The sequence below is a fragment of the Halichoerus grypus genome, chromosome 9 (genome assembly GCF_964656455.1).
Source record: "Halichoerus grypus chromosome 9, mHalGry1.hap1.1, whole genome shotgun sequence".
In the NCBI taxonomy this organism is placed as follows: domain Eukaryota; kingdom Metazoa; phylum Chordata; class Mammalia; order Carnivora; family Phocidae; genus Halichoerus; species Halichoerus grypus.
In genome coordinates, this window is record NC_135720.1 from 18,677,326 (window position 1) to 18,705,151 (window position 27,826).

The 27,826-nt window shown below is 35.0% G+C and overlaps 1 protein-coding gene across 6 annotated transcripts in view; it reads right to left on the minus strand.

Moving 5' to 3' along the window:
• The window catches only part of STXBP5 (syntaxin binding protein 5), a 182,029-nt gene that overhangs the window by 98,825 nt on the left and 55,378 nt on the right, over positions 1-27,826 (minus strand). For all 6 annotated transcript variants that reach the window (XR_013441060.1, XM_078054605.1, XM_078054602.1 and 3 more), the window contains exons 7-8: positions 23,177-23,260; positions 4,816-4,939 (exon numbers count right to left, since the gene is read on the minus strand). Coding sequence is in view for 5 of the 6 variants with exons in the window: in XM_078054605.1 (XP_077910731.1) it covers positions 4,816-4,939; positions 23,177-23,260 (208 nt within the window). In the remaining variant the exon portion in view is untranslated. The remainder of the gene's footprint in view (positions 1-4,815; positions 4,940-23,176; positions 23,261-27,826) is intronic.

Consider the following 27,826-nt stretch of genomic DNA (forward strand, 5'->3'; position numbering starts at 1 on the left):
CACACTGATGAATAAGCTCCAGAAGCTACATTTTAAACTGTCATTTCCTATAATGGACACCTATCGATTTTGACCATCTATCACCTCCATTTCCTTTGAGAATCATCTAATGTTGGTGAAGATGACAATCAGAAAAATGACACTTTGACACACACATACCCAGGGTTACAAGGGAGATCCTGTGGTGCCCTGAGCCAGCAACTCACTGAACCATGATGATTGCTTCAGGGTAAATGTATGAGCTATGCCAGGACTATCAAATTCTTCCCTCCTAAATTATGAAAGTTTTTTTGTCAGAGGAAACAGGTCAAAAAGAGAGAAGCAGAACTCACCCCTAGGCTTACCACACAGAAATACAAAATTTACAGCCCACCAAGATGAAATGACTCTGCAGTCAATAGGTGGAACAAATCCTGCTTAATTTCCACATATTCACAAAACTTTATACCTTAAAAATCACCTTGTACAATCCTGCCATTTTACAGATGATGAAACTAAAGTCCCAGAGAACAGTAATTATCTCCAGAAAGTATTTCCACACATAGCAAAGCTAGAATTACATTCCGGGTTGTCTCACTGCCAGGAAATGTTCTCTGATATTCATAAAAACCATATTAAAGGGAGCTATCACTCTTTTAGTTAGTAAACAAATCATCTGTTGAGTATTTCAGACACACAAATGGAAACTTTCTGAAAAAAATATAACTATCAACCATTTTTATATGCATTGCAAAATTATCCAATATTATATCAAAAAATTATCTTAAATGAATCAAATTATTTTCCTTTGCTGGCTATTTTATCATCACTATCTAGATAACTGCTCTGCCCCTCAGAATAAGAGTTTGCTATCAAACAACTTAAGCAATGAAAGATGACATCCAAGGATAAACTGAACATAGCTAACAAATCCGGAGAATTGTCTTAGGATTCAATTATAGTTCAAGGCCATCATTCTTCAAAGTGTATTTTATAGAGCACTGGAGAACCACAAGATGTTCTCCGAATGAAAGACATTAAAGTCAAATAAATTTGTGAAAAGCCACATAAAATAAATGTATATATAAACCAGTATAATAAATATTTATGTGTGTGTGTGTGTGTGTGTATTCTCCCTCTTAGAAATTTATAGTACACATTAGAAGTTAAGAAGTCTTAACGCTGAAGAAAATGCTCAACTTTAATTCAGCATTTCCAAATCTTTGACTATAACATGGCTTTTCACCGAAAAACTCATTAATATAAGAAAAATTCGTATGTGAAATATATTTTGGGGAACACTAACAATCTTTCAGTCGTAGCCTAACAAATTAATAGCATATGCAGATTTATATTTATTATGATCACATATGTATAGCACATCACAATTTTCAGGTACTTTCACTTACATTTTGCTTATTTAATCCAGGATGTAGAACTGTGCCTATTACATGGTAGATCCAATATTTGTTGAATAAATAAAAATAATCTCCATAACAACCATATGAGATGATTAAATTTAATTATCTCCATTTACAGATGAGAAGGCTGAAGTTCAGAAAAGTTAACTGACTTCCCACAGGTCATAGACCCAGAGATTATGGAACCAGGGCTTGACCACAGGTCTTCTGGTTTTAAAACCCCATGTTAGGCTGATGTAATATGTCTTCTGAACAGATTATTCAAGGACATCTTAAACTATTCTTAACACTAAACATCACATAATGAAGTACTGGTAGGAGTCTTAAAGTACAATTAGTTCCTAGCTATCAAGGTAATACTTACAAATGTTTTTTAAGAAGAAGATACTCAAACAACCATTAAATAGGTTTAAATTAGAAAAAACCCAAAACGGAAAAAAATTTAAGTCTAGTATAAAGTAATTTACTATAACTGCCAGAAAGTAAAAGCAAGAGATCACAACAGAAGATAGTAATGAGAAAATAACCCTAATTTTCAATCCAAAGCAGACATTTAGTATACCAAAATTATATACCATAAAGTAGAGAGATATATGGAATACATGACACCTTGTCGTGGCATGAAAAACACATCTTTGTACTTTAATGTGTAAAAATGCACTTAGTTTTGTCACTGAAATCAGCTATCAACATAAATTTAACTCTGGTAGGTTACCTACCACTAAAAATAAGCAGTAAACATTACTACTATCAAAAATAATTCATATTTTATAAATAAAGAGTACATCTGATCATCTACATTTTTAGACTGCTATAATATGCAATAAATGCCATCCTACTTAACACCTGCCACAGAAAAAAAGTATTTACATTTTGTTTGGATTTTAATTTTGAAAAAAAAATACTAAATCAAATATTCTTTGTCTTGTTTAAAAATAATTTTAGCTAGTGGCCCTCTTTTGCTAAGATACTATAAACTCTACAGAAACTTACTTATGCCACTTCTCAGAGTCTGCTCCCAAAGATCTAAGTTTTTGATATAAAGAGAGGTCAAGATTAAATAGAAGAGTTACCATTTGGCAACTACCACAATAAAATTAACCCAGCCAAGAAACAACAACAGGTGCTAAAACCAGAGGATAAAAGTTTGAGGAGGAACAGTATGTTGATAGAGTCTCAAAGTACCTCCTTCAAATCCAAATATTTATTGATTACAAATACAAATCAAAAATAGTTATCAATTTCACAGGAAAAAGAACATTATAATAGAGAAATCTAACAGACAGAAGTTTAATCAAGGGATCAAGGTATAAGACACCATCAATTTGGACAAATCAAACGCAAGTTCCACTTGAGAGGCAGCAAAAAGAATGCATCAATCGTTTTAAGATATTCCAAACCTGATTCTAAGCATGAAAAACCATCTGACAAAACCAAATGCGGACACATTCTATAAAATAACTGACCTAGAATATTCAAAACTTGTCAGTTATGAAACTCAAGAAAAGACTCAAAAACTGTTTCAGTTTGAAACAACTAAATGTAATCTGCATATAGACCCTTTTGATAAAAGGCAAAACTTGGTGATACAGGATAATGTTCTTATTTGTAAAAAATAGGTATTGGAATGTTTTGGGGTGACTGGGCAGTATGTCAACAACTTACTCTCAAGTGATTCAAAAGAAAAAAGTACCATTCTTATTAAAAAAAGATAAAAATTTAGATAGACTTAAAACTGCAAAGCCAATGTTACATATTTCTACTGCCTTTGATACTAGGTTCATTTTCTCTAAATTTGAAATGAAAGTTTTTAAGACTAATCATCTTTTTTGGTTTTCAGGATTCTTAGGTTCTAGAGGTCTTAGGAAATCCTAAAATTTGTGGTAATTCTCAGGTGTATCACCAAGAATGAAAGAATGAATAAAGAATAAAGAATGAAAATATATTAAGAAAAACTGGAACCTCAATCATAAGGGCTATCTATCCCCTGGATGCCTGCACAAATAGATCCAGAGCAAATTTAAAATTAGGGCTTTTCCAGATGACTGCAACCACAAGGTAATGGTAAAGTATACTAAAATGTGTGGCTTTATGAATTACTATTTTTTTCTAAAAAACAAACAACTCTAAAAACCCATCCTGCCACAGATAAATATTTAATTTTACTATTTCTTTAATTTCTACATTGCAATAATTCAGGATGGACCAATACTTTTTTAAAGTGGGCACTGATAATTTTAAAGCAAACAATGAAATATTAGCAATACCACAAAGATATTCTTCGATAGACTACCAATGTAAAGAACAGTTCCTTTAATCTCCCTAAATCCACTGGCTAAGAGTCTCTTAGGGTGGTTGGAGAATGCAGATTAATAAAGAAATGCAAATTCCTAAACTTCATCCAAAACTCAAGGAAGGCCTTCGTAATCTGTTCATAAACACCCTAATAAAACTTTAGAGGTTCTATAAATAGCTCTTGCACAGAAAAGAACAAGCAAGCCTGAGACTGCTATCCCCTAAAAAGGTTAGCTCTTGGTTGGCATCTGGTAACTGGCTTTCAAGATGGTTTCCACCATTCCCAGACTGATAAGGGTGGTACACTGTGCCTAAGTTGTTTGTATGAACAAAACAATTCCTGATGAATCCCTGATTTCCTTCTGGGCATCTGAAATTTTGGTGCGTGCTCTAAGTAGAAAGTGCTATGGACTGATTCCAATAAAAACTCTGGGCTCCTGGGCTCAAATGAGCTTCCACAATAGACAACATTTCACACACCTGGTAATAACTCATTGCTAAAGGAAGTAAGCATGTCTTGTGTCACTCTACTGGGAAAGGACCATTGGAAGCTTGAGCCTGGCTTCTCCCAGACTTCATCCCATGTACCTTTTCCCTTTGCTGATTTTGCTCTTCATCTTTTTGCTGAGTCCTGTGAGTCTTACTAGTAAATCATTAAACCTGGGGTGATCTTGGACACCTTTGACATAATACTTCAATGCATAAAATTACCTTTTGTAGAGTTCAAAGTGTTTCTGCAAACTGTTATGTGTATGTATGTGTATGTGTGTATTAGCAACTTGCAATTGATAACTTTAAGATGACAAAGGCTTAAAGTAAGTCCTGTATCATTCACAAAATTACTTACTTTCTGGACTACTGGACAAACAATATTCAGAATATAATGTACCATTCACTTTCTCAAAGTTCAAATTTGAAATTTCAATTGTAAATACAGTTAATTTGAGATTGTATTACCTGGTTGTTACATTTTATTTCTAAATGTATACATATTCTTAATTTCCTCAAAATGAAAGAAAACTCATTCTTATCCTCAAAAACAAATAAATCCAAATGGAAACTCAGAACAGTTTATTGTACATCACAACTTATGTAGTGTTCAAAAGGAATACGTTCTTACCATGCGGAGTGATTGTCTGTACAGGCTTAGCTGGAGACCTAACATTCCATATAGTCAAGGTGCCATCTGAATGACTGCAAATAAATTGTTTTCCCTCATGATGCCAAGCAACAGAGTGAATAGCCTATAGAAGAGGAGTGAAGAATTCCATTTTTAGAAACAAAATCTAAAAACCAAGCTATACACAATTGGTATTGTAATTTTCACTTTAAACTTTTTCATTATTTTCCAAGCTGAAGTCAACACATTAATTTTACATTTCCATAACCCTCTTTAATGCAAATGAGATTTAATATGGTATTGACACTATTTTAAATTATTTTTACTTTATTCCTTAAGCCAGCATAAGAATGATATAATAGTGATACACGTATTATTAATGAGTTCAGAAAAACAGAATGTATTCTTATAGATTCTTAGAATAAACTACACCTACACATAAATTACCAAGTAATTACAACCAATATCTCATCAGAAAAACTGGTTGTATTAGACAGAACAATTTTTTTAAAGATTTTATTTATTTATTTGAGAGAGAGAAAGAGGAGAGTGAAGGGTAGAAGGAGAAGCCGACTCCCTACTGAATCTGCCCCACCTGATGCAGGGCTGGATCCCAGGACTCTGAGATCATGACCTGAGCCAAAGGCAAATGCTTAACCGACTGAGCCACCGAGGCACCCCTAGAACAAATTTTTTAAATTAACTAAAATTAGGAGACAAAAATATATATTTGGAATTAGGATCAATTAAAAATACCTCAGATTGAGAGCTTCAAGACATGTTATCCATTTCTCACAGTAATGAGATGATTTTTAAAATCTGAAGGGACACTTTTTTTTTTTAAAAGATTTTATTTATTTGACAGATAGACACAGCAAGAGAGGGAACACAAGCAGGGGGAGTGGGAGAGGGAGAAGCAGGCTTCCTGCTGAGCAGGGAGACTGATGCGGGGCTCGATCCCAGGACCCCAAGATCATGACCTGTGCCGAAGGCAGCCACTTAAGGATTGAGCCACCCAGGTGCCCCTGAAGGGACACTTTTTTGATTAGATACTTATTTTATGCCTCTGAGCCACTTAAAAACTATCTGAAAAATACTTTTATATGACCAAAGTATATAACCTTTTAATTTTTTGGTTCTAATATTATTTATTTTGCCTGCAAAAAAAAAATTTTTTTTAAATCATTCTCCTGGGTGATTTCTGTTCTTTAAATTACTTCTTTTCAACTCAAGTTGATACACTTCTAGTTATTAATGGTCAATTGACTTTAAAAGCTGCCCTACTGGAAGGCAGAACTGCTGAGGACAGCACAAAACCATGGAACTGAACCTTAAGAGTTCCACTTACATACAAGTCAACATTTACTATCATCTTCCTCAATGTCCATTTATTTGGGCTCCTCATATGCTTATATATTTAAAACAGTATTAAAATTTAAATGAAGATGGATAAAGACAATTAGCTGTGTTTCTAAATGCCAATATTTAACACAATATTTCAAGTTCAAAGTATCTCTAACAAATTTCTAAATAAAATCTTTTATTTATTTATTTTTAAAGATTTTATTTATTTACTTGACAGAGAGAGTGAGAGAGAGCACAAGCAGGGGGAGCTGCAGAGGGAGAGTGAGAAGTAGGCTCCCCCACTGAGCAGGGAGCCTGATGTGGGACTTGATCCCAGGACCCTGAGATCATGACCTGAGCCAAAGGCAGACGCTTAATCAACTGAGCCACCCAGGCACCCCTACAATCTTTTATTTTAAAGATTTACTCATTTATTTTAAAGATTTATTCATTTATTTTTGATAGAGCATGAGCACACAGGGGAGGGGCAGAGGGAGAGGGAGAGAGAATTTCAAGCAGACTCTGCACTGAGCATGGAGCCCAACACGGGGCTTGATCTCACAACCCTGAGATCATGACCTGAGCTGAAATCATGAGGCAGAAGCTTAACTGACTGCGCCACTCAGACACCCCCTAAATAAAAGCTTACTCAACAGTAATAAGCTTATTCCAAGATACATATATGACATTCCATAAACTCAATCTTAAAATAATCCCTTAATAGCCTTAACAGATGAAATTATTTCTGTAAAATATAAGTAGAGCTAAGGAGCTATACAAAGCTTTTAAATTTTTTTTTTAAGGTGATAAGGGAAATACAAGAGAGATCTTCAGTGTTGTCTGAATATATAAATAAAAACATTCTAATCTTAACCTACATATAAATGTATATCATATACAAAAATATATAATATTTATAAAGAATTACTATTTCTACTTTGCTAAAGAAAATCATATACACCTTTGTTTAAAAGTACCATTTACTTTAAAGATGGTATTAAATTATTAACTATTCCAAAAGTAAATACTAATTATAGGGACCAGTGGTTCACAATTATTTTGGATAACAGAGAGAAACAAATGCCAGAAAATACTCCATAAAAGAATAACCAAATACAAACTTACGCATGCAATAAATATACATGATTTTTTCAATTATTTCTGCAATTTCCTAAATACAAATTCAACTTCATACAAGATATCACTTTTTTCTAATAGTCTCTTTAATACCACTGCATGTAATACTACACATATGCTACTTAAGTATGTCTGTATTATATGTATATATGTATATATCATCTAAGTATAGTATATGGGTAAGTATACTGATATATACTTAAGTAGCATTATGTATATAAAGTATGTGTATAATACATACCACATATAAACTATATAAGTATAAAACATGCAGTTTTACTTTTTCTTTAGTCCTTTTGAGAAAATGAGGTAGAAATTTATGTAAACAAAGTGGGAATAGCAAATCTAACTAACCAAACCTGGCACACCTTTACAATCAGAAGGTGGGTTAGGAGCAAAACTGAATAACTCATGGGAGATGATATGAGATATAAAGTAGGTACCATCCACTAGGGTTGAGGAATTTTGTATGTAAATTGGCTTCCTTTTCCAAGATATGCAATTCCAGAAGATTCTTAAGAGGTGACTTGATTTTTAAAAAATGGGAAACTACAGATACAGATGAAGGGAAACAGGAGAGATCAAGAGCAAAATGAATGGAAACTAACGTAATAAACGAGATATATAAAAGTTGTAGAGAAACATGATGAATTCAGGATAGAGAAAAAATGTAGAGAAAAAGGAGGGAAGATGATACAGCTATTGGCATAAGCCACAGGAGCAATATATACAAATCTAAAAATATTTCTTTAAAAGATGCAGTGTCTGACAAGAAATCATAACTGTAATAAAGCTCATGAGGCAGTTAATGGATTAACAGTATGACAGTATTCTCATCTGTGAAAATTAAAAGAAAAGCATGAGCACTGCCTACTCTGATACATTTTTTAAAACTATGATATCTATTTGGCTTTGGCAAAAGTAGTACATATGATGCTTTGTGCTATTCTTATCAATTAAGAGAGCATCTTTAAGAATAATTTTCTGGAAAGATAACAGGCTAGCTATTTACCTATCAAATTTTATACTCACTAACTCAAAATACTGGGGAAATTAAATAAATTCCCTATTTACTTGTTTTGCAAACTGAGCAATATGATTAGAATCACTTCATAATAAAAGTTGTATATAAATCTTAGTCCAGCTATTCCTACATTATACATAAACTGATTAACATTTATAGCAGACTTACACCAAAAATAATTTCTTTTCCCCTAGAAAATAAGATCTTAAAATTATATTCAAAAGCAACATTGATTGCTAGTATAATTACTATTCCTAAAACCTTAGAAAATGTCACCGAAATGATAAGAAAAAAATTTTGTAATAGACTTTGATTTTAAATTATAATGCTTGCAAACGACGTGGATGGAACTGGAGGGTATTATGCTGAGCGAAATAAGTCAAAGAGAGAAAGACATGTATCATATGACCTCACTGATATGAGGAATTCTTAATCTCAGGAAACAAACTGAGGGTTGCTGGAGTGGGGGGTGGGGTGGGAGGGATGGGGTGACTGGGTGATGGACACTGGGGAGGGTATGTGTTCTGGTAAGCGCTGTGAATTGTGCAAGACTGTTGAATCTCAGATCTGTACCTCTGAAACAAATAATGCAATACATGTTAAGAAAGAAAAAAAGAAGAAGAATGTAGCAGGAGGGGAAGAATGAAGGGGGGGAAATCGGAGGGGGAGAAGGACCATGAGAGACAATGGACTCTGAAAAACAAACTGAGGGTTCTAGAGGGGAGGGGGTTGGGAGGATGGGTTAGCCTGGTGATGGTATTGAGGAGGGCACGTTCTGCATGGAGCACTGGGTGTTATGCACAAACAATGAATCATGGAACACTATATCTAAAACTAATGATGTAATGTATGGGGATTAACATAACAATAAAAAAATTAAAAAAAAAATTATAATGCTTGCAAATACATGGAAAGGAAATACTGAAAACACTCTAGTTTTCTTATTCTCATGTTATCAAATAATAAAGTGAATGCTTAGAGTACTGGATGAATTATTTCTTGTATATATGAATCATACATTAAACTGTACAGCTTTGGCCCTAGTATTTTAACTTATGAACATTTTAATATTATTTCCATTGTAGAAGGGAGACAACAGTAATACTGTTTAATTGAGTAAGATAATCATAGAACAACACATTTTTGGAAAATAGTTGATAAAATTATTATATACTGGATATTAAGTGATTTATAGCTTCTCTTCTCCAAAGACGTTAACAGGCATAAATTGAAAACACTGCCATTTCCATTAAAAATAAAACCCAAATGAAACTCTTCTAGATATTCCGAAAATGTAAACAAATTATTCATTCTTCTAAGCATTGTTTTATCTTTGGGGAGTGTGTGTGTGTGTGTGTGTGTGTGTGTAAGAGAGATAAATAAGCAGAAAATAAGCTGTCTTAAAAACTAAAAGCACCTTTCTAAACATTGAAAAGAAACCTTAGGGCGCCTGGGTGGCTCAGTTGGTTAAGCGACTGCCTTCGGCTCAGGTCATGATCCTGGAGTCCCGGGATCGAGTCCCGCATCGGGCTCCCTGCTCGGCAGGGAGTCTGCTTCTCCCTCTGACCCTCCTCCCTCTCATGCTCTCTGTCTCTCATTCTCTCTCTCAAATAAATAAATAAAATCTTTAAAAAACAAAACAAAACAAAAAAAAAAAAAAGAAAAGAAACCTTAAAGGAATAAATGCTTCAGTGAATATCTATAGGGTGAAACATAATTTTTTAAAATCTTACTGATTCCAATGCTGTGAGTTACAAACATATTATTTCAATATTCTTTTTTAAAAGACTGACAGTCATGAGATAAATGCACTAGCAATGTACGTACTATTATTTTTTTCTATACCTATATTTCTATCTGTGGCTTCTCAGTCTACTAGGAAAAAACAACATGAAACCAGAATACAAAAGTCATTGATCGATTCTGAACATGACAAAGAATAACCATTAAAATAGTTTGATAAGTACTAAATTACTGTCTTAAAACATCAATAATGCTGTATTTCACTTCTGCCAACACATTAGTTACTACAGAAAGAGTACTAATATCTTAATACTATTTATAGCCTAAAAAGAATGAAATGTCATTGAAGAAATATAATTTTATATAGATTAAAATATCCTATGCAGAAAATATCTGTAGAAAATTAGGAATACTATCCCAAGTACGCTCAAAGTCTATCATTTAGACATAAAGCCAGGTAAGTTTGTCAATTCGAAAAATACTATGGTTACACAAAGCAACAAAAGCTTAAGGGTAAAGATGAATTTCTGTTTCAATTACTCCCACCCATCTAAATCATCTTCAAGAAATCAAATGAACAATTAAAACTGCACCAAGAACTTCTATTATATTAGAAATGTTCAGAATTGATATCATAATGCTATTTATTTGCCCCAGTATAATAAAAATGAATGTGACTGAAGTAAAACACCACTGATAGAAAGTAAATATTGGAGGAAGGGGGGTGTGCGGTGGTATTTTGTGAAGGTCTTAAAGTTTTAACCTTAAAACTTTAACCTAAGTGAGAACTATAATAATTTCTTCAATGTCTAAAATTATACACTTGGCGATCTGCATTAAGAATAAGATATAAAGGTATTTTTATATGAAACAAGAGGTAAAATAGCATGAACTTACAGAAATATAGCCAGAAATTTTCACTCAGTTTACCTTAGAACAAGTCAATTTAGAAGTTAGATCTTACATCTACAGCATTATTATTTAAACGTAAGATTTAGTCATTATATTTGTTACTCTTTATTAAGAATAAGTTTTATGACTTTGCATCTCTACTGCATATCTGTTCAATAGTCTGCAGCTTTCTTACAATTTCTTTGTCAGGTTTTGGTATGAAGATAATGCAGCCCTCACAGGATGAATTGGGAAGTATACTCTCCTCCATTTTTGGAAGGAGTTTGGGTACAGTGAGTACTATTTGCTAAAATTTACCAGTAAGCCCTCTGAACCTGGAGGTTTCTTCATGGGAAACATTGTCATTAAAAATTCAATTTCTTTAATAAATATAAAGCTACTCAGGTTAAATATTTCTCTTAGAAGGGGATTTGGTACTTTCAAGGAATTTGGTGTCTTTCGAGGCATTTGTCCACTTGATTTGCTGAATTTATTGGAATAAAATTGCACATATTTCCTTACCAGTCTCTTTGCATTTCTGTAGAAATTGAATAATCTCCTCTTTCATGCCTGTTATAGGTAATTTGTGCCTTTTCTCTTTTTTTGTTATCACTGTGGCTGTGTGTTTACCAATTTTATTGAACTCCACTAAATGAGGATTTTACCAATTTTCTCTATTGTTTTTATGTTATCTATTTCATTTATTTGTTAATTCAATTCTACCACTTACTTTGGATTTAATTTACTCTTCTTGTTTCTTATGGTGGAAGCTGAGGGCATTGATCTGAGACTCTTCTTGTTTTCTAACATAAATAATGCTTTACTGAAAACTTTAACAGCATTTCATAGACTTCCATATGTCCTATTTTCACATCTTTTTTTCAGTTCAAAATACGTTCTCATCTTCTGATTCTTCTTTGACCCATTAAAATATATTGTTTCACTTTCAAATATTTGTAGATTTTTCATCTACCTTATTATTTTTTATTTAATTTTATTATACTAAACGAACATGATTTTAATGATTTCAATTTTTCTAAAATTATAACGATTGATTTTATGGCACAAACGATGGTCTATTTTGGTGAATATTCCACGTATCTTTGAAAATAATGGTGTTCTGGTCTTGAAGAAAGCACTTGTACATCTACTTTGTTGATATTAATACAGCCGTTTCAGCACTCTTCTAATTTGGTGCTAACATTACTTTTCCATCTTTTTGCTAACACTTCTAGGTCTTTATATTTATTTATTTTTATTATGTTATGTTAATCACCATACATTACATCATTTTTTCATGTAGTGTTCCATGATTCATTACGTATAACACTAATTGCTCCATTCAGTACGTGCCCTCTTTAATACCCATCACCAGGCTAACCCATCCCCCACGCCCCTCCCCTCTAAAACCCTCAGATTGTTTCTCAGAGTCCATAGCCTCTCATGGTTCCTCTCCCCCTCCGATTTCCCCCACTTCATTTTTCCCTTCCTGCTATCTTCTTTTTTTTAATTTTTTAACATACAATGTATTATGTTTCAGAGGTACAGGTCTGTGATTCACAGCGCTCACCATAGCACATACCTTCCCCAATGTCTATCACCCAGCCACCCCATCCCTCCCACCCCCCACCACTCCAGCAACCCTCAGTTTGTTTCCTGAGATTAAGAATTCCTCATATCAGTGAGGTCATATGATACATGTCTTTGCTTGACTTATTTCGCTCAGCATAATACCCTCCAGTTCCATCCAAGTCATTGCAAATGGCAAGATCTCATTCCTTTTGTTGGCTGCATAATATTCCATTGTATGTATATACCACATCTTCTTTATCCATTCATCTGTCAATGGACATCTTGGCTCTTTCCATAGTTTGGCTATTGTGGACATTGCTGCTATAAACATCCGGGTGCACATACCCCTTCGGATCCCTACATTTGTATCTTTGAGGTAAATACCCAGTAGTGCAATTGCTAGATCGTATGGTAGCTCTATTTTCAACTTTTTGAGGAACCTCCATACTGTTTTCCAGAGTGGCTGCACCAGCCTGCATTCCCACCAACAGTGTAGGAGGATTCCCCTTTCTCCGCATCCCCGCCAACATCTGTTCTTTCCTGACTTAATTTTAGGCAATCTGACTGGTGTCAGGTGGTATCTCATTGAGGTTTTGATTTGGATTTCCCTGATGCCGAGCGATACTAGGCACTTTTTCATGTGTCTGTTGGCCATTGGGATGTCTTCTTTGGAAAAATGTCTGAATGTCTGTTCATGTCTTCTGCCCGTTTCTTGATTGGATCATTTGTTCTTTGGGTGTTGAGTTTAATAAGTTCTTTATAGATTTTGGATACTAGCCCTTTATCTGATACGTCATTTGCAAATATCTTCCCCCATTCTGTCGGTTGTCTTTTGGTTTTGTTTGACTGTTTCTTTGCTGTGCAAAAGCTTATCTTGATGAAGTCCCAATAGTTCATTTTTGCCCTTGCTTCCCTTGCCTTTGGCGATGTTTCTAGGAAGAAGTTGCTGCAGCTGAGGTCGAAGAGGTTGTTGCCTGTGTTCCCCTTTAGGATTTTGATGGACTCCTGCCTCACATTTAGGTCTTTCAACCATTTTGAGTCTATTTTTGTGTGTGGTGTAAGGAAATGATTCAGTTTCATTCTTCTGCATGTGGCTGTCCAATTTTCCCAACACCATTTGTTGAAGAGACTGTCTTTTTGCCATTGGACATTCCTTCCTGCTTTGTCGAGGATTAGTTGACCATAGAGTTGAGGGTCCTTTCTGGGCTCTCTATTCTGCTCCATTGATCTATGTGTCTGTTTTTGTGCCAGTACCATACTGTCTTGATGATTACAGCTTTGTAGTAGAGCTGGAAGTCCGGAATTGTGATGCCGCCAGCTTTGATTTCCTTTTTCAACATTCCTCTGGCTATTCAGGGTCTTTTCTGGTTCCATACAAATTTTAGGATTATTTGTTCCATTTCTTTGAAAAAAGGCGATGGTATTTTGATAGGGATTGCATTTAATGTGTAGATTGCTCTAGGCAGCATTGACACCTTCACAATATTTGTTCTTCCAATCCATGAGCATGGAACGTTTTTCCATTTCTTTGTGTCTTCCTCAATTTCTTTCATGAGTATTTTATAGTTTTCTGAGTACAGATCCTTTGCCTCTTTGGTTAATTTATTCCTAGGTATCTTAGGGTTTTGGGTGCAATTGTAAATGGGATCGACTCCTTAATTTGTCTTTCTTCTGTCTTGTTGTTGGTGTGTAGGAATGCCACTGATTTCTGTACATTGATTTTATATCCTGCCACTTTACTGAATTCCTGTATGAGTTCTAGCAGTTTTGGGGTGGAGTCTTTTGGGTTTTCCACATAAAGTATTATATCATCTGCAAAGAGTGAGAGTTTGACGTCTTCTTTGCCAATTCGGATGCCTTTTATTTCTTTTTGTTGTCTGATTGCTGTGGCTAGGACTTCTAATACTATGTTGAATAGCACTGGTGATAGTAGACATCCCTGCTGCGTTCCTGACCTTAGGGGGAAAGCTCTCAGTTTTTCCCCATTGAGAATGATATTCGCTGTGGGTTTTTCATAGATGGCTTTTATGAAATTGGGGTATGTACCCTCTATCCCTATACTCTGAAGAGTTTTGATCAAGAAAGGATGCTGTACTTTGTCAAATGCTTTTTCTGCATCTATTGAGAGGATCATATGGTTCTTGTTCTTTCTTTTGTTAATGTATTGTATCACACTGATTGATTTGTGGATATTGAACCAACCTTGCAGGCAAGGAATAAATCCCACTTGGTCGTGGTGAATAATCCTTTTTAATGTACTGTTGGATCCTATTGGCTAGTATTTTGGTGAGAATTTTTGCATCCATGTTCATCAAGGATATTGGTCTGTAATTCTCCTTTTTGATGGGGTCTTTGTCTGGTTTTGGGATCAAGGTAATGGTGGCCTCATAAAATGAGTTTGGAAGTTTTCCTTCCATTTCTATTTTTTTGGAACAGTTTCAGAAGAATAGGTATTAATTCTTCTTTAAATGTTTGGTAGAATTCCCCTGGGAAGCCATCTGGCTCTGGGATTATGTTTGTTGGGAGATTTTTGATTACTGCTTCAATTTCCTTAGTGGTTACACGTCTGTTCAGGTTTTCTATTTCTTCCTGGTTCAGTTTTGGTATTTGATACATCTCTAGGAATGCATCCATTTCTTCCAGATTATCTAATTTGCTGGCATAGAGTTGCTCATAACATGTTCTTATAATTGTTTGTATTTCTTTGGTGTTGGTTGTGATCTCTCCTCTTTCATTCATGATTTTATTTATTTAGGTCATTTCTCTTTTCTTTGTGATAAGTCTGGTCAGGGGTTTATCAATCTTGTTCATTCTTTCAGAGAACCAGCTCCTAGTTTCGTTGATCTGTTCTACTGTTCTTTTGGTTTCTATTTCATTGATTTCTGCTCTGATCTTTATTATTTCTCTTCTCCTGCTGGGTTGAGGCTTTATTTGCTGTTCTTTCTCCAGCTCCTTTAGGTGTAGGGTTAGGTTGTATATTTGAGACCTTTCTTGTTTCTTGAGAAAGGCTTGTATTGCTATATACTTTCCTCTTAGGACTGCCTTTGCTGCATCCCAAAGATTTTGAACAGTTGTTTTTTCATTTTCATTGGTTTCCATGAATTTTTTTAGTTCTTCTTTAATTTCCTGGTTGACCCATTCATTCTTCAGTATGATGCTCTTTAGCCTCCATTTGAGTTCTTTCCAACTTTCCTCTTGTGATTGAGTTCTAGTTTCAAAGCATTGTGGTCTGAAAATATGAAGGGAATGATCCCAATCTTTTGGTACCGGTTGAGACCTGATTTGTGACCTAGGATGTGATCGATTCTGGAGAATGTTCCATGGGCACTAGAGAAGAATATGTATTCTGCTGCTTTGGGATGGAATGTTCTGAATATATCTGTGAAGTCCATTTGGTCCAGTGTGTCATTTAAAGTCTTTATTTCCTTGTTGATCTTTTGCTTAGATGATCTGTCCATTTCAGTGAGGGGGGTGTTAAAGTCCGCCACTATTATTGTATTGTTGTCAATGTGTTTCTTTGCTTTTGTTATTAATTGCCTTATATAATTGGCTGCTCCCATGTTAGGGGCATAGATATTTATAATTGTTAGATCTTCTTGTTTGATAGACCCTTTAAGTAGGAGATAGTGTCCTTCCTCATCTCTTATTATAGTCTTTGGTGTAAAATCTAATTTGTCTGATATAAGGATTGCCACCCCAGCTTTCTTTTGGTGTCCATTAGCATGGTAAATCATTTTCCACCCCTCACTTTCAATCTGGGGGTGTCTTTGGGTCTAAAATGAGTCTCTTGCAGACAGCATATCGATGGGTCTTGTTTTCTTATCCAGTCTGATACCCTGGGTCTTTTGATTGGGGCATTTAGCCCATTTACATTCAGGGTAACTATTGAAAGATATGAATTTAATGCCATTGTACTGCCTGTAAGGTAACTTTTACTGTATATTGTCTGTGTTCCTTTCTGGTCTCTGTTACTTTTAGGCCCTCTCTTTGCTTAGAGGACCCCTTTCAATATTTCTTATAGGGCTGGTTTCATGTTTGCAAATTCCTTTATTTTTTGTTTGTCGTGGAAGCTTTTTATCTCTCCTTCTATTTTCAATGACCGCCTAGCTGGATATAGTATTCTTGGCTGCGTATTTTTCTCATTTAGTGCTCTGAATATATCATGCCAGTCCTTTCTGGCCTGCCAGGTCTCTATGGATAGGTCTGTTGCCAATCTGATGTTTCCACCATTGTAGGTCACAGATCTCTTCTCCTGAGCTGCTTTCAGGATTTTCTCTTTGTCTCTGAGACTCATAAGTTTTACTATTAGATGTCGGGGTATTGACCTATTTTTATTGATTTTGAGGGGGGTCTCTGTGCCTCCTGGATTTTTGATGCATGTTTCCTTCCCCAAATTAGGGAAGTTCTCTGCTATCATTTGCTCCAATATACCTTCTGCCCCTCCCTCTCTTTCTTCTTCTTCTGGGATCCCAATTCTTCTAATATTGTTTCTAATATTGTTTCATATTATGGTATCACTTATCTCTCGAATTTTGCCCTCGTGATCCAGTAGTTGTTTATCTCTCTTTTTCTCAGCTTCTTTATAAAAGACCATCATTTGGTCTTCTAGATCACTAATTTTCTCTTCTGCCTCATTTATCCTAGCAGTTAGAGCCTCCATTTTTGATTGCACCTGATTAATAGCCTTTTTGATTTTGACTTGGTTAGATTTTAGTTCTTTTATTTCTCCAGAAAGGGCTTCTCTAATATCTTTCATGTTTTTTTTCAAGGCCAGCTAGTATCTTTAAAATCGTCATTCTGAACTCTAGTTCCGACATCTTACTAATGTCTGTATTGATTAGGTCCCTGTCAGTCGGTACTGCCTCTTGTTCTTTTTTTTTGAGGTGATTTTTTCCGTCTTGTCATTTTGTCCAGAGAATAGATGAATCAGAGAACAAAATGCTAACACGATAACAATGGCCCCAGAAAAATATACACTAAACAAATCAGAAGAAACCTGAAATGGGGGAAAAGAAAGAAAAAAGAAAAAAAGAAAAAGAAAAAGATAAAAAACAAATAAAAACAGGGGTATGATCAAATATGATCAGGCTGGTGCATAGATCAGTGCCACACACTAGATTTTGGGCATATTTTGGTCTGTTAGAAGAAAGTGCCTCCTAAAATTTTAAAGAAAGAAAAGCTTATATATGTACAAAAATAAGGGTAAATACAACGAAGGGATGGAATATGACTGTAATAATGAAAATTATAAAAGATTTTATAAAAGGAATTGATAAGAAGTTAGTTGAAAAAAGAAAGAAGAGGATTTAAAAAAAAAAAAAAGGGAGAGAATGTGATCAGGCAGGAGACTAGAACATAGCCACATCCTAGAGATTTAGGGTATATTTTGATCTGTTAGAAGAAACTATATCCCAAAATTTTAAAGAGAGAACAAATTACATATATATATATATACACCAAAAATAAGGTTAACTACTATGAAGGGATAGAATATGACTCTAAAAATGAAAAATAAGATTTTTTAAAAAAGGGATTGATAAGATGTTGGTTGAAAAAGGGCAAAAGTAAAATTCACACACAAAAAAAAATTAAAAAAATTAACTTTGAAAGACTGAAGAATCAGGGGAAAAAAGCCATGAATTCTATGTGCAGTATTCCCCTAGTGCTGGAGTTCTGTTGTTCTCATTGATCGGTAAACTTGGTCTTGGCGAGCGCGTCTTGCTGACCTTCTGGGGGAGGGGCCTGTTGCCTTGGTTCCCAAATGTCTTTGCCGGAGGTGGAATTGCCCTGCCCTTGCCGGTCCAGGCTAAGTAATCTGCTCGGGTTTGCTCTCGGGAGCTTTTGTTCCCTGCAAGCTTTCCATACAGCTTTGGAGGATGAGAGTGGAAATTGCGGCCTCCCAATCTCTGCCCTGGAGGAGCTGAGAACTCGGGGCCCCACTCCTCAGTGTGCCCCCAGAGAAAAGCCGTCAATCACTCCTGTTTCCCCAGTCTCCGGCTGCTCTCCGTGCTCACCCGGCCTGTGACCAAGCATTTCTATCTCTGGCACATGACCTCGTGTGGAGTCTCCAAACCCAGCAGATTCCTGCGGTGCGCTCCCGCGCCGCTCCTCCCGGGGGAGGAAGGGGAGTCTCCCCGGATCTGCTCCTTGTTGGGTCCCTGCTGGAGGAGCAGTGGCCCGACTGCGCCGCGGATCACGGTTTATGGCAACCCCGAGCTGAGAGCCCGCTCCTCAGCTCCGTCTCTGCAGCCGGCTTCCCCACTCCGATACCTGGGAGCTCTGCCACACTCAGGCACCCCTGGTCTTTCTGTGACCCCGCGGGTCCTGAGACCACACTGTCCCGGCGAGGGTTCCACCCCCTGCTTAGCCACTGGAGCGATGTCCCTCAGCAGAGCCGACTTCTAAAAGTTCCGATTTTGTGCTCTGCTGCTCTATCACTTGCCAGAAGCGGCCAAGGGAGGCCCCTTCCCCCACCGTCTATCTTCCCAAATAGCGCCTCGGATTCACTTCTCTGCACATCCTACCTTCCAGAAAGTGGTCGCTTCTCTGTTCAGAGAGTTGCTGCTATTCTTTTCTTCGATCTCCTGTTGAGTTCATAGATGTTCAGAATGGTTTGATCCCTATCTAGCTGAATTCCTGGGACCAGACGAAATTTAGGTCTCCTACTCCTCCACCATCTTGCTCCTCCACCTCTGGGTCATTATATTTAAAGTGGGTTTTAAATAGTGTAGAGTTTGATCTTGCTTTGTTATCTAATTTGACAATTTTTGCCATTTATTTGGGATGTTTAAATGACTGCATTTAATATGATTCCTGACATAGCTGGGTCTAAATCTGTTGCCCTGCCATTTTTTTTCTATCTCTGCCATCTGTTCTTCGTTCCTCTTTTCCTCTTCTGCCTCCATTTGGATTGAATATTTTTAAAATTTCATTTTATATTCCTCTTTGGATTAACTATCTAGGTTACTCTTGTTGCTCTGGTATTTCCTTTAGAATTTATAGCATATGTCTTTATCTTATCATAGTCCACCTTCAAGTAATATCATAACATTTCAGGTACAGTATAATAACCTTACAAAAAGATTCTGTCTCCTGACCTTTGTGCTACTATTGTCTATATTTTAATTCTACATGTCAGAAATCCTACAATGCATTTTTATCATTTTTTATTTGCATAATTACCTTTTAAAGAGAATAAAAAAGTTAAAAAGCTTCTCTATCTACCTACATATCTACCATTTCTGGTGTCCTTTATTTGTTTGAGTAGAGTCATATTTCCATTTATATCACTTGCCTGCTGCATGAAAAACTTTTTAACATGTCTTGCAGTGAAGGTCTGCAAGTGACGAATTCTTTGAGTTTTTGATGTGTGTAAAGCATTTTTCTTTTGTTTTGAAAAGATATTTTGCTGGGTATAAAATGCTACGTTGACAATTTTTTCTTTCAGTACCATAAAGGTGTTGTTCTACTGTGTTCTGGCTTGGACTGTTTGTAAGGAAACCATTGCTGTCATTTTTATCTTTGTTCCTCTGTATTTAATGTGTTCCCTTCCCACATCCTCTGGTTCCCTTTAAGATGTTCTGTATCACTAGGTCTAGTTTAAAGCAACTGAAACATGTGCTTTTATATAGCTTTCCTTCATTTTCCTTCTGCTTTGAGTTCACAGAACTTCTGAGATATCTATATATCCTATTAGTTTATAGGGTTTATATTTGTCATCAAATTTGGAAAAATCTGGGTCATTATGTCTTCAAATATACTTTCTGTCCATGTTCCTTCTTCTAGGACCATTACACATACATTAGTCTGCCTGAAGTTGAAGCACAGTTCACTGATGTTCTGCTCCTTTTCTGCCCATCTTTCATATTGAGTAGTTTCACTGTTAATGTCTTCAAGTTCATTATCTTTTCTTCTGCAAGATCAAATCTTTTGGTAAACCAACCCAGAGTATTTTTTATCTCATTTTATTTTTTTCATCTCTAGAAATTCCAATTAGGACAAGGAAGAATTGAAAAACCCTTTCCAAAATGTTTATGCTTTCATTTACCTTCTGGAGCATATGGAACCCATTTAGTAACATTTGTTTTAATATCCTTGTCTACTAATTCTATCATCTGTGTCATTTCTGAGTCTTATTCTATTGACTGCATTTTCTCTTCATTTTGCATCATACTTTCTGGCTTCTTTCTATGCCTCAAATTTTTGTTTGGATGCTAACTATTGTGAAATTTATGGTGGGTTATTATTATATTCTTTGGAATATTTTTGAGCTTTTTTGAGTATATTATTTGAAAACAGTTTAGACTTCTCAAGGCTTGCTTTTAAGCTTTGTTAGGCCAGTCAGATGTGTCTTTAGGGTTAGTGTAGACCCACGACTGAGGCAGTACCTTTTGAGTATTTTTCCTGATGTCCCATGCATTACAAGGTTTCCCCACTCTGTTGCAAATGTAAACTATTCTTGGCCCTGTGTGCTATGACAATTGTTTTACCTACTCCTTTCTAATGGATCTTTTCTAAGCCTCATACCCACACACTAATCAGTATTTACCTGAAGACTCAGGGTGGGGAATTCCCTGTAGATTTCTAACTCTTTCTCTTTCTCTAGGTAGTTCCCTACCCTTTGGTACCTTGCCTTATAGGCTACAAATACTTTGGCTTCCCCAAATTCTCAATTCTGTCTCCTCAACTCAGAGAGACTACTGAGTTTCTACCTAGGTTTCCCCTTTATGTACTGAGACCTGGAAAAATCTCTAGGCCATAAGCTAAGGCAACTAAATGGCTCACCTTGTTTGTTTCTTCTCTAAGGAATCTCTGTTCTTACTACCTGCTATCTAATTTCTAAAAACTGTTGTTTCACGTATTTTTCCAGTGTATTTGTTTAAGGCAAGAGGGTAAATCCAGTCCCTGTGACTCCATAACAGCTAAAGCCAAGATCACTATTTAAATTTATAAGAAGCAAAACAAAAAAAGTGAATTTTTAAATTCTGCTCTGATTTTAGTGTAGAAAACAGATTTACAGGTCAAAACTTCCAATGAAATTAGAAGAACCCTTTATTAAAAATATTCTTTTTTATACTTTTAAGATCTTGATTAGTGAACCACAGTGCTTAGTAACTAAAAACTTAAAAAATAAAAAGTATGAAAAAAAATAAAAACAAAAAGTATGCAGCTATGAAAACAAAGGAAATTCTTTTAGCCATGCTTACAACGACCACATGTAAACATTTATAAAGTATTCCAAGTATTATTATAGTTAATATAGTCTGCTGTTTTAAGTAACTGAAAGCATCAGTATGAAGACATGACATATTTTATCTTAAAAACAAGCAAAACCACTTACACATTTCCTAGCTCTATTCATTTAATTAGAAATCATGACCCGTACTAATCCCCAGATTACAGTTACCAGATACCATTTCACACTGAAAGAAGCCACATTTCATAAGGAAAAAATCTTATTCTAAGTTCGAAACAAAAATATACAGATTAATAGTTATACTTTTTATAACAGATAGCAGGGAAGCTATCCAAGACTATTATCACCAAAGAACTCAGGAACCAAAAGGAGGAGGTTCACAGACCAAAACGGGAGAATTTGAAAATCAATAAGGATAATAACTTCAATGTACTGAAGCACATCAAATATATTTAAATCTTTAAGTACATAGTGAAACTAAAAGCAAGAACAAATTGGTCACCACTGGGATTACAGAACCCCTTTAGAGTAAATACTGAAATAAAAGGAAAGAATCACATATGCTTTCCTTTACTAACTATAATACTGCTATTTAACCAAATAGTATGTGAGAAGTTTCTCTTTACACTAAAGTGTCTCTGAGCTAATAAATAGAGAAGGAATTACAGAATTAGAACATCTTCATTTTGCAACCCCTTTGTATTAATAAATCTAGGCTTTGAACAGCACTGGCTGCTAACCTCACAGACACTAACACTCCAACTGACAGAAGAGCATCAGCATCATTTAAGAAGTCTGGCTAAAAATAAAAAATGAACCTGAATTTATTCAAGCCTCAGTAAACTATCCATTTTATAGGAAATCTAAGGGCAAAAAAAGATGTTAAACACAAGAGGGATGGAACCAGAAAAATCTAGTCTTTGATAAACTATCTTCAGTGAATACATGGCCAAAAAGAAGGAATGAAGTAAGAAAGGGAAGGCAAAGAGTAAGAGGAGAGGCCTATAGTTTAAAAGAGACTTAGAAGACATCAATCAATCACAGTCAATCTTTATTTGGATCTTAAAGCAAGCAAAACTGTGTCTACAGTCTACTATCATTTGTCTATAATACAAAAATAGGATTTATTTAGGATACATTTATTAATTTGCTTGTAAATGATAGAATACCTCTAGAAGAATATATGAGAAACTGGTAACACCAGTACCAGAGGTAAGGGGACTGGATGGCCAAATAACAGGCATGGAAAAGAGATTATTTTTAAATCTTTTGAGCTATGTGATTACATAAATATATATATACATACATATATATATATATATATATATATATTAGGTATGTTATTGCAATTACAAAGGTTGCCTCAACTAAAATCACCAATTAAGTTCTTAAAGAAGCTGCTCTTAATTAGAAAAATGACAAAAATAATATTTGATTAGCAAAAATAATATTACCTCATCATATGTGTATCTGTAGTCGGCTTTCTTTGATTTGAGGTCCCATAACACTACTGTTCCTGATTCAAAGCCAATCAAAAGCTGTAATAAAAGAAAATGTCACATGACCTAGGAATGATATTATGTGAAACATTTATTTGCTGACAATAAAGATAACTATTATCATTCATATGCTTCAAATATAAAGTTATAATTAAACATCTGCATTGCTAATCACATGAATGACAAATAACACTGCATTGCATATTTATATGTCTTTGATGATTAGGGACTTAACATATTTAACTAATTATTGAGAAAGAAAATAGTACCATTTTGAAGTCCTGAGTGTACATTTTCATTAATTAATATAACATAATAAATTATTAATAAAAATTAACATTTGTATGTGCTTTAGAGTTTACAAACTTTCCTAATTCAAAACATTATCAGGCAATGTCATTTACTCATCTATCTATTAAAAAGTTCCAAGTTATATCCAGCCTAGATCCCTCTCATAAGGTTCAGACTCATAATTCCAGTGGAGATGGCTCCCTTTATCTACTCCACAAGAACCTCAAAGTATGTGTCCAAAAGTGAATTCATTATTTTTTCCCTACCCTCTTTTTCTGGTGTTCACTACTGCAGTGTCTCTCTCAGTATTCCTTATCTTAGTGTTCATTAAGTCACTCAGACAAAAACCTTGGGGGCGTCATCCTTAACTCTAGTCTTTCCCTCCTCAGGTAAAAATCATCAAGTAATTTTAAAATTACATTCTATTATCTCTCTACTTTCCCCTACCTCCAATACCTCTCTACTAGTTCAAGACACAAAGTCCTCTTTTCTGGTCTCTTGGTCTCCCTGACTCCAGTCTTGCTCCTTTTTTAAACCCATTCGCTACTGTAGCTAGTGTTTAACAATTCTAAAATGCAAACCTGATCACGTAATGCATGCTTTTAAAATTTTTTTAATGCCTTACTATTACTTTTAGGATAAAGTCCAAACTGAGTAATATGACCTACAAGATTTATCATCGTTTGACCTCTGCTGACCTCTACAGCTTTGTCCCTTGTCACATCCCTCTTATTCAATACACTCCAGCACATCTTTCAGTTCATGCTTTCTCTTATCTTTGCTGTCTTCCTGGGCCATATTTGAAGTCATCTTCTTTGCCTGACCAATCCTACTAATTTTTCAGATGTTGTTTTAGCTATTACTTCCTCTGGGAAGCCTTCCCTGACCTACCAAATATAAGTCAATCCCATTTCTATGTGCTCCAACAGCACTCTGTACATTTTTTAATCTGAAGGGTCACTGCACAATAATGGCCTTCTCCTTAGCTGAATCCTCTTACTGAATATAACAATAGTCTATTTAGGCAAGGACTGTTTTTATATTGTTCACCACTACGGTAAGACACAGAGCTTGACTGGTGTTTGTAGGTACTTAACATGTTTTTTTGTGAATGAATAAATTCCAGAATGGAATGCATGTTCTTGCTTCACAAATGGTCCACTCTCTATCCAATCTCTGCTGCCCACAACCCTCCACCTTGACATTTTTAAAATCTCAATATTCCCTTTGCTTGAAACCTCCTTTCCTTTTATTCATTGAGTGATCTTCTACTCATTTTTAATTCTCAATTTAGTGTTGCTCCCTTGGGTAAGCCAACCCCCAATTCTTCTAGAGAGACTAAAATCCTCCTTCTCCTATGTTAGCACATGCATTTTCATCTATAGGTCTCTAATATCCTGCCTAGTGCACAGGAGACACTCAATAAATATTTGTTTAATGAATACATAAGTGATTAGTAGGTAGCCAATACTTCTTCCTATAATCTGGGGATATGAACAAAGTTGGGGCAGACCCACTAATTTTAATGACATAGCAATTTAGTGGATTTCAGACTACAGGGGCACTCACTGAAGCTAACAAAACTCCTCATCTTTATAGGAAGTACAGTTAATTTTGCTAACACAAACTGTCCTTGCCTAGGCAATGTGAGATATATTCTCCTTCTAGGAAAAACTGGTATTTGCTTCCTTTACCTTTTCCTAGTCCTTCTAAATATCTTAGACATGTGACATGGCATTTTTTGATGGGGAAGTAACAGAGAAACTTTAGAAGTAAGAGATGGGAAAGGATAAAATTTAAGAGTTGATGTACAGTGTAAACAGCACTAGATTGCTCAGGACACAGGTCACTTAAGCTCTAGTCTTACATCTGTTACTCAGAAGCCATGTAACATTAAGGAAATAATTTTACCCATCCAGATGTTAATAACATAAGAAGGTTATAGTAAGCTTTAACCCCTTAGCCAGCTCTAACATCCTAAGAATGTTAGATATCTATGCCAACAGGTTAGGCTTTAATCCACATAATCTCCTAAATATTAAAAAATTGAAGAGCTAACTTAAAGACATGGTATTTAAACTTGGAAAATTCTTTCAACGTTTATTCTTATTAGGCTCTTTCATAACTCAGAGATGTTAATTTATATTCTGTTGACTAGTTTCCTTTTTTCTTTCATAAAAAGCATTAGTGGGTATGCTGAATATGAATATAACTCTCTACAACATCAATAACTCTGGGGATGAGATCAGAGCAATCAGTATTCAAAATCCCAGCTCCACCAATATCTAACTTTGTACCTCTGGAACACATAATCGCACTAAGTCTTTGCTTCATCATCTGTAAATTAGGGAAGATAACTAACTTAAAAATTGTTAAGATGATCAAATAAAATAGTGCATATAAAGTAGAAAGCACAGTGCCCAAAACAAAGCAGAATTCAATAAGTGGTAATTATTTCTGTTACCATCATAAGTAATTTCACACTAATACCTAACCTTCCCTAGCTAAGACCTTTGCTTAATGTGGTAGCATCTACCATAGGTTAGCTTTGGAGGAACCTGCCCTGTCACTTTATACCTTTCTTTAGCAACACAATGTCACAAAGATCTTTGGAAACCGTAGAGAGTCATTGATATAAAGTGGATTTTTCTATTAGAAATCAAAGGTTAGACAATATAATCTATTCTAGTACCTTAGTATTTCAAAAATGTTTGAGTGAGATTAACTCTGGAAAGTAAGGAGAATAACATAATGCCAGGTTTCAAAAAAATGAGGATGATAATAAGCAGTTATATACAATTTATTTATACAATAAATCAAGTATATATAGAGGCATTACTATTTATATGTTGGGTACTATGGGAAACATAAAGCTTCATAAGTATTATCTCTATGCTCAAGGGGTCTTTCAAGTTCAGGGGAGGTGAGATATGCACATATTTCTAATACATGGCAATATGTGACAAATACTGTAAAACTTGTACAACTAAGGTGCTAATGAATTTGGAAGTGACAGAAAGCATTTTTAGTCAGGATTATCAGCAAGATATCATGAAAGATATACATTTAATCTGAGCCTCAAAATGTGGGTAGGTATTCAGCTGAAGAGAGAGAATAGTGGGAAAGCATTCCAAAGGGAGGGACTCACATAAAGGAGGCATGGAGGCATTAATAAGCAGCTCACATTTGGAAGTAACTATTTACTTCAGCATAGCATTCAGGTAAAGATGTTCTGAAAGACAATGAAACCTAGGGCTATGTTTTAAAGAAGCTTTATTTTGTTACCTACTGCAGAACCACTGAAAGCTTTTTAATGTGAGAGCAATAATATTAAAACAGCATTCTAGGAAGATTGATGTGGAAATGGCTCATGAATGGCTTGGAATGCCTTGAACTTTAGTGGTCATAATGAGACAATAGAAAAGAGACACTGCAAAGAAAGGACTGAGATGACTTAGAGACTGAATCCAGGTAGAAGAGAGGGAAGTTTTTAATTCTCTTGCCATGCCTCCCACCTAAAGTCTTGGCTTCTAGACAAGTACCTTGTATCAAAGAAAATAAAGTGAAGGTACAGGTTACTACAACTTGCTTAAAGTTTCTCTCAAAACATACATCTGTATGATTATAAGCTAACGCCAAACAGTATAGCTATCCTTTTTTGTTTTCCTAGTGGCAAATAAGAGAACAGTGTTAACTCAACATAAAGGCTAGACCATTTCCACCAATTGAGGGAAGAAAAAACCTTCACAAAACCTAGAAATTTCATTTCACTGACTTCTGATAGTGATAAACATCCTGGTGTTTATGTAGGCTAATATCATAAAATTCTGTAAGTAGAAAAATATCATTAAATAGAACTACTTAAGAGACTGAATTAGGAAAGAGATTCATGGAAAAAGAAATTTTATTTATTTTTAAATGTATTAACAAATCTAAACAACAATTAGATACTGACTGTATGCAACTGGGTTTGAATATAAAAAAATGAAGAACTATTTTAAAAAATCTCTACATTATTAATCTAAGTTATCTATGAAGAGAAATTTAAGGGAGATGAGATACAGACAACTCTTAACATAAGGCATTATGTGATAAATGCTACAAAAATTGTATAATTAAGTGTTAAAAATAATTGAAAAGCAAAAGAAAACAGTTTTTGCCAGGATTACCAGAAAATCTTAATAAGCCAAAAATAAATTAATAACTTTTACTAGTACTTATTAAATTTTGTCTTAGGGTTTTTTGTTCTTTAAAACTGTAAATGATTCTAATTATTTCACTTGTTCTTCATAATATATAAATAAACCAGTACAC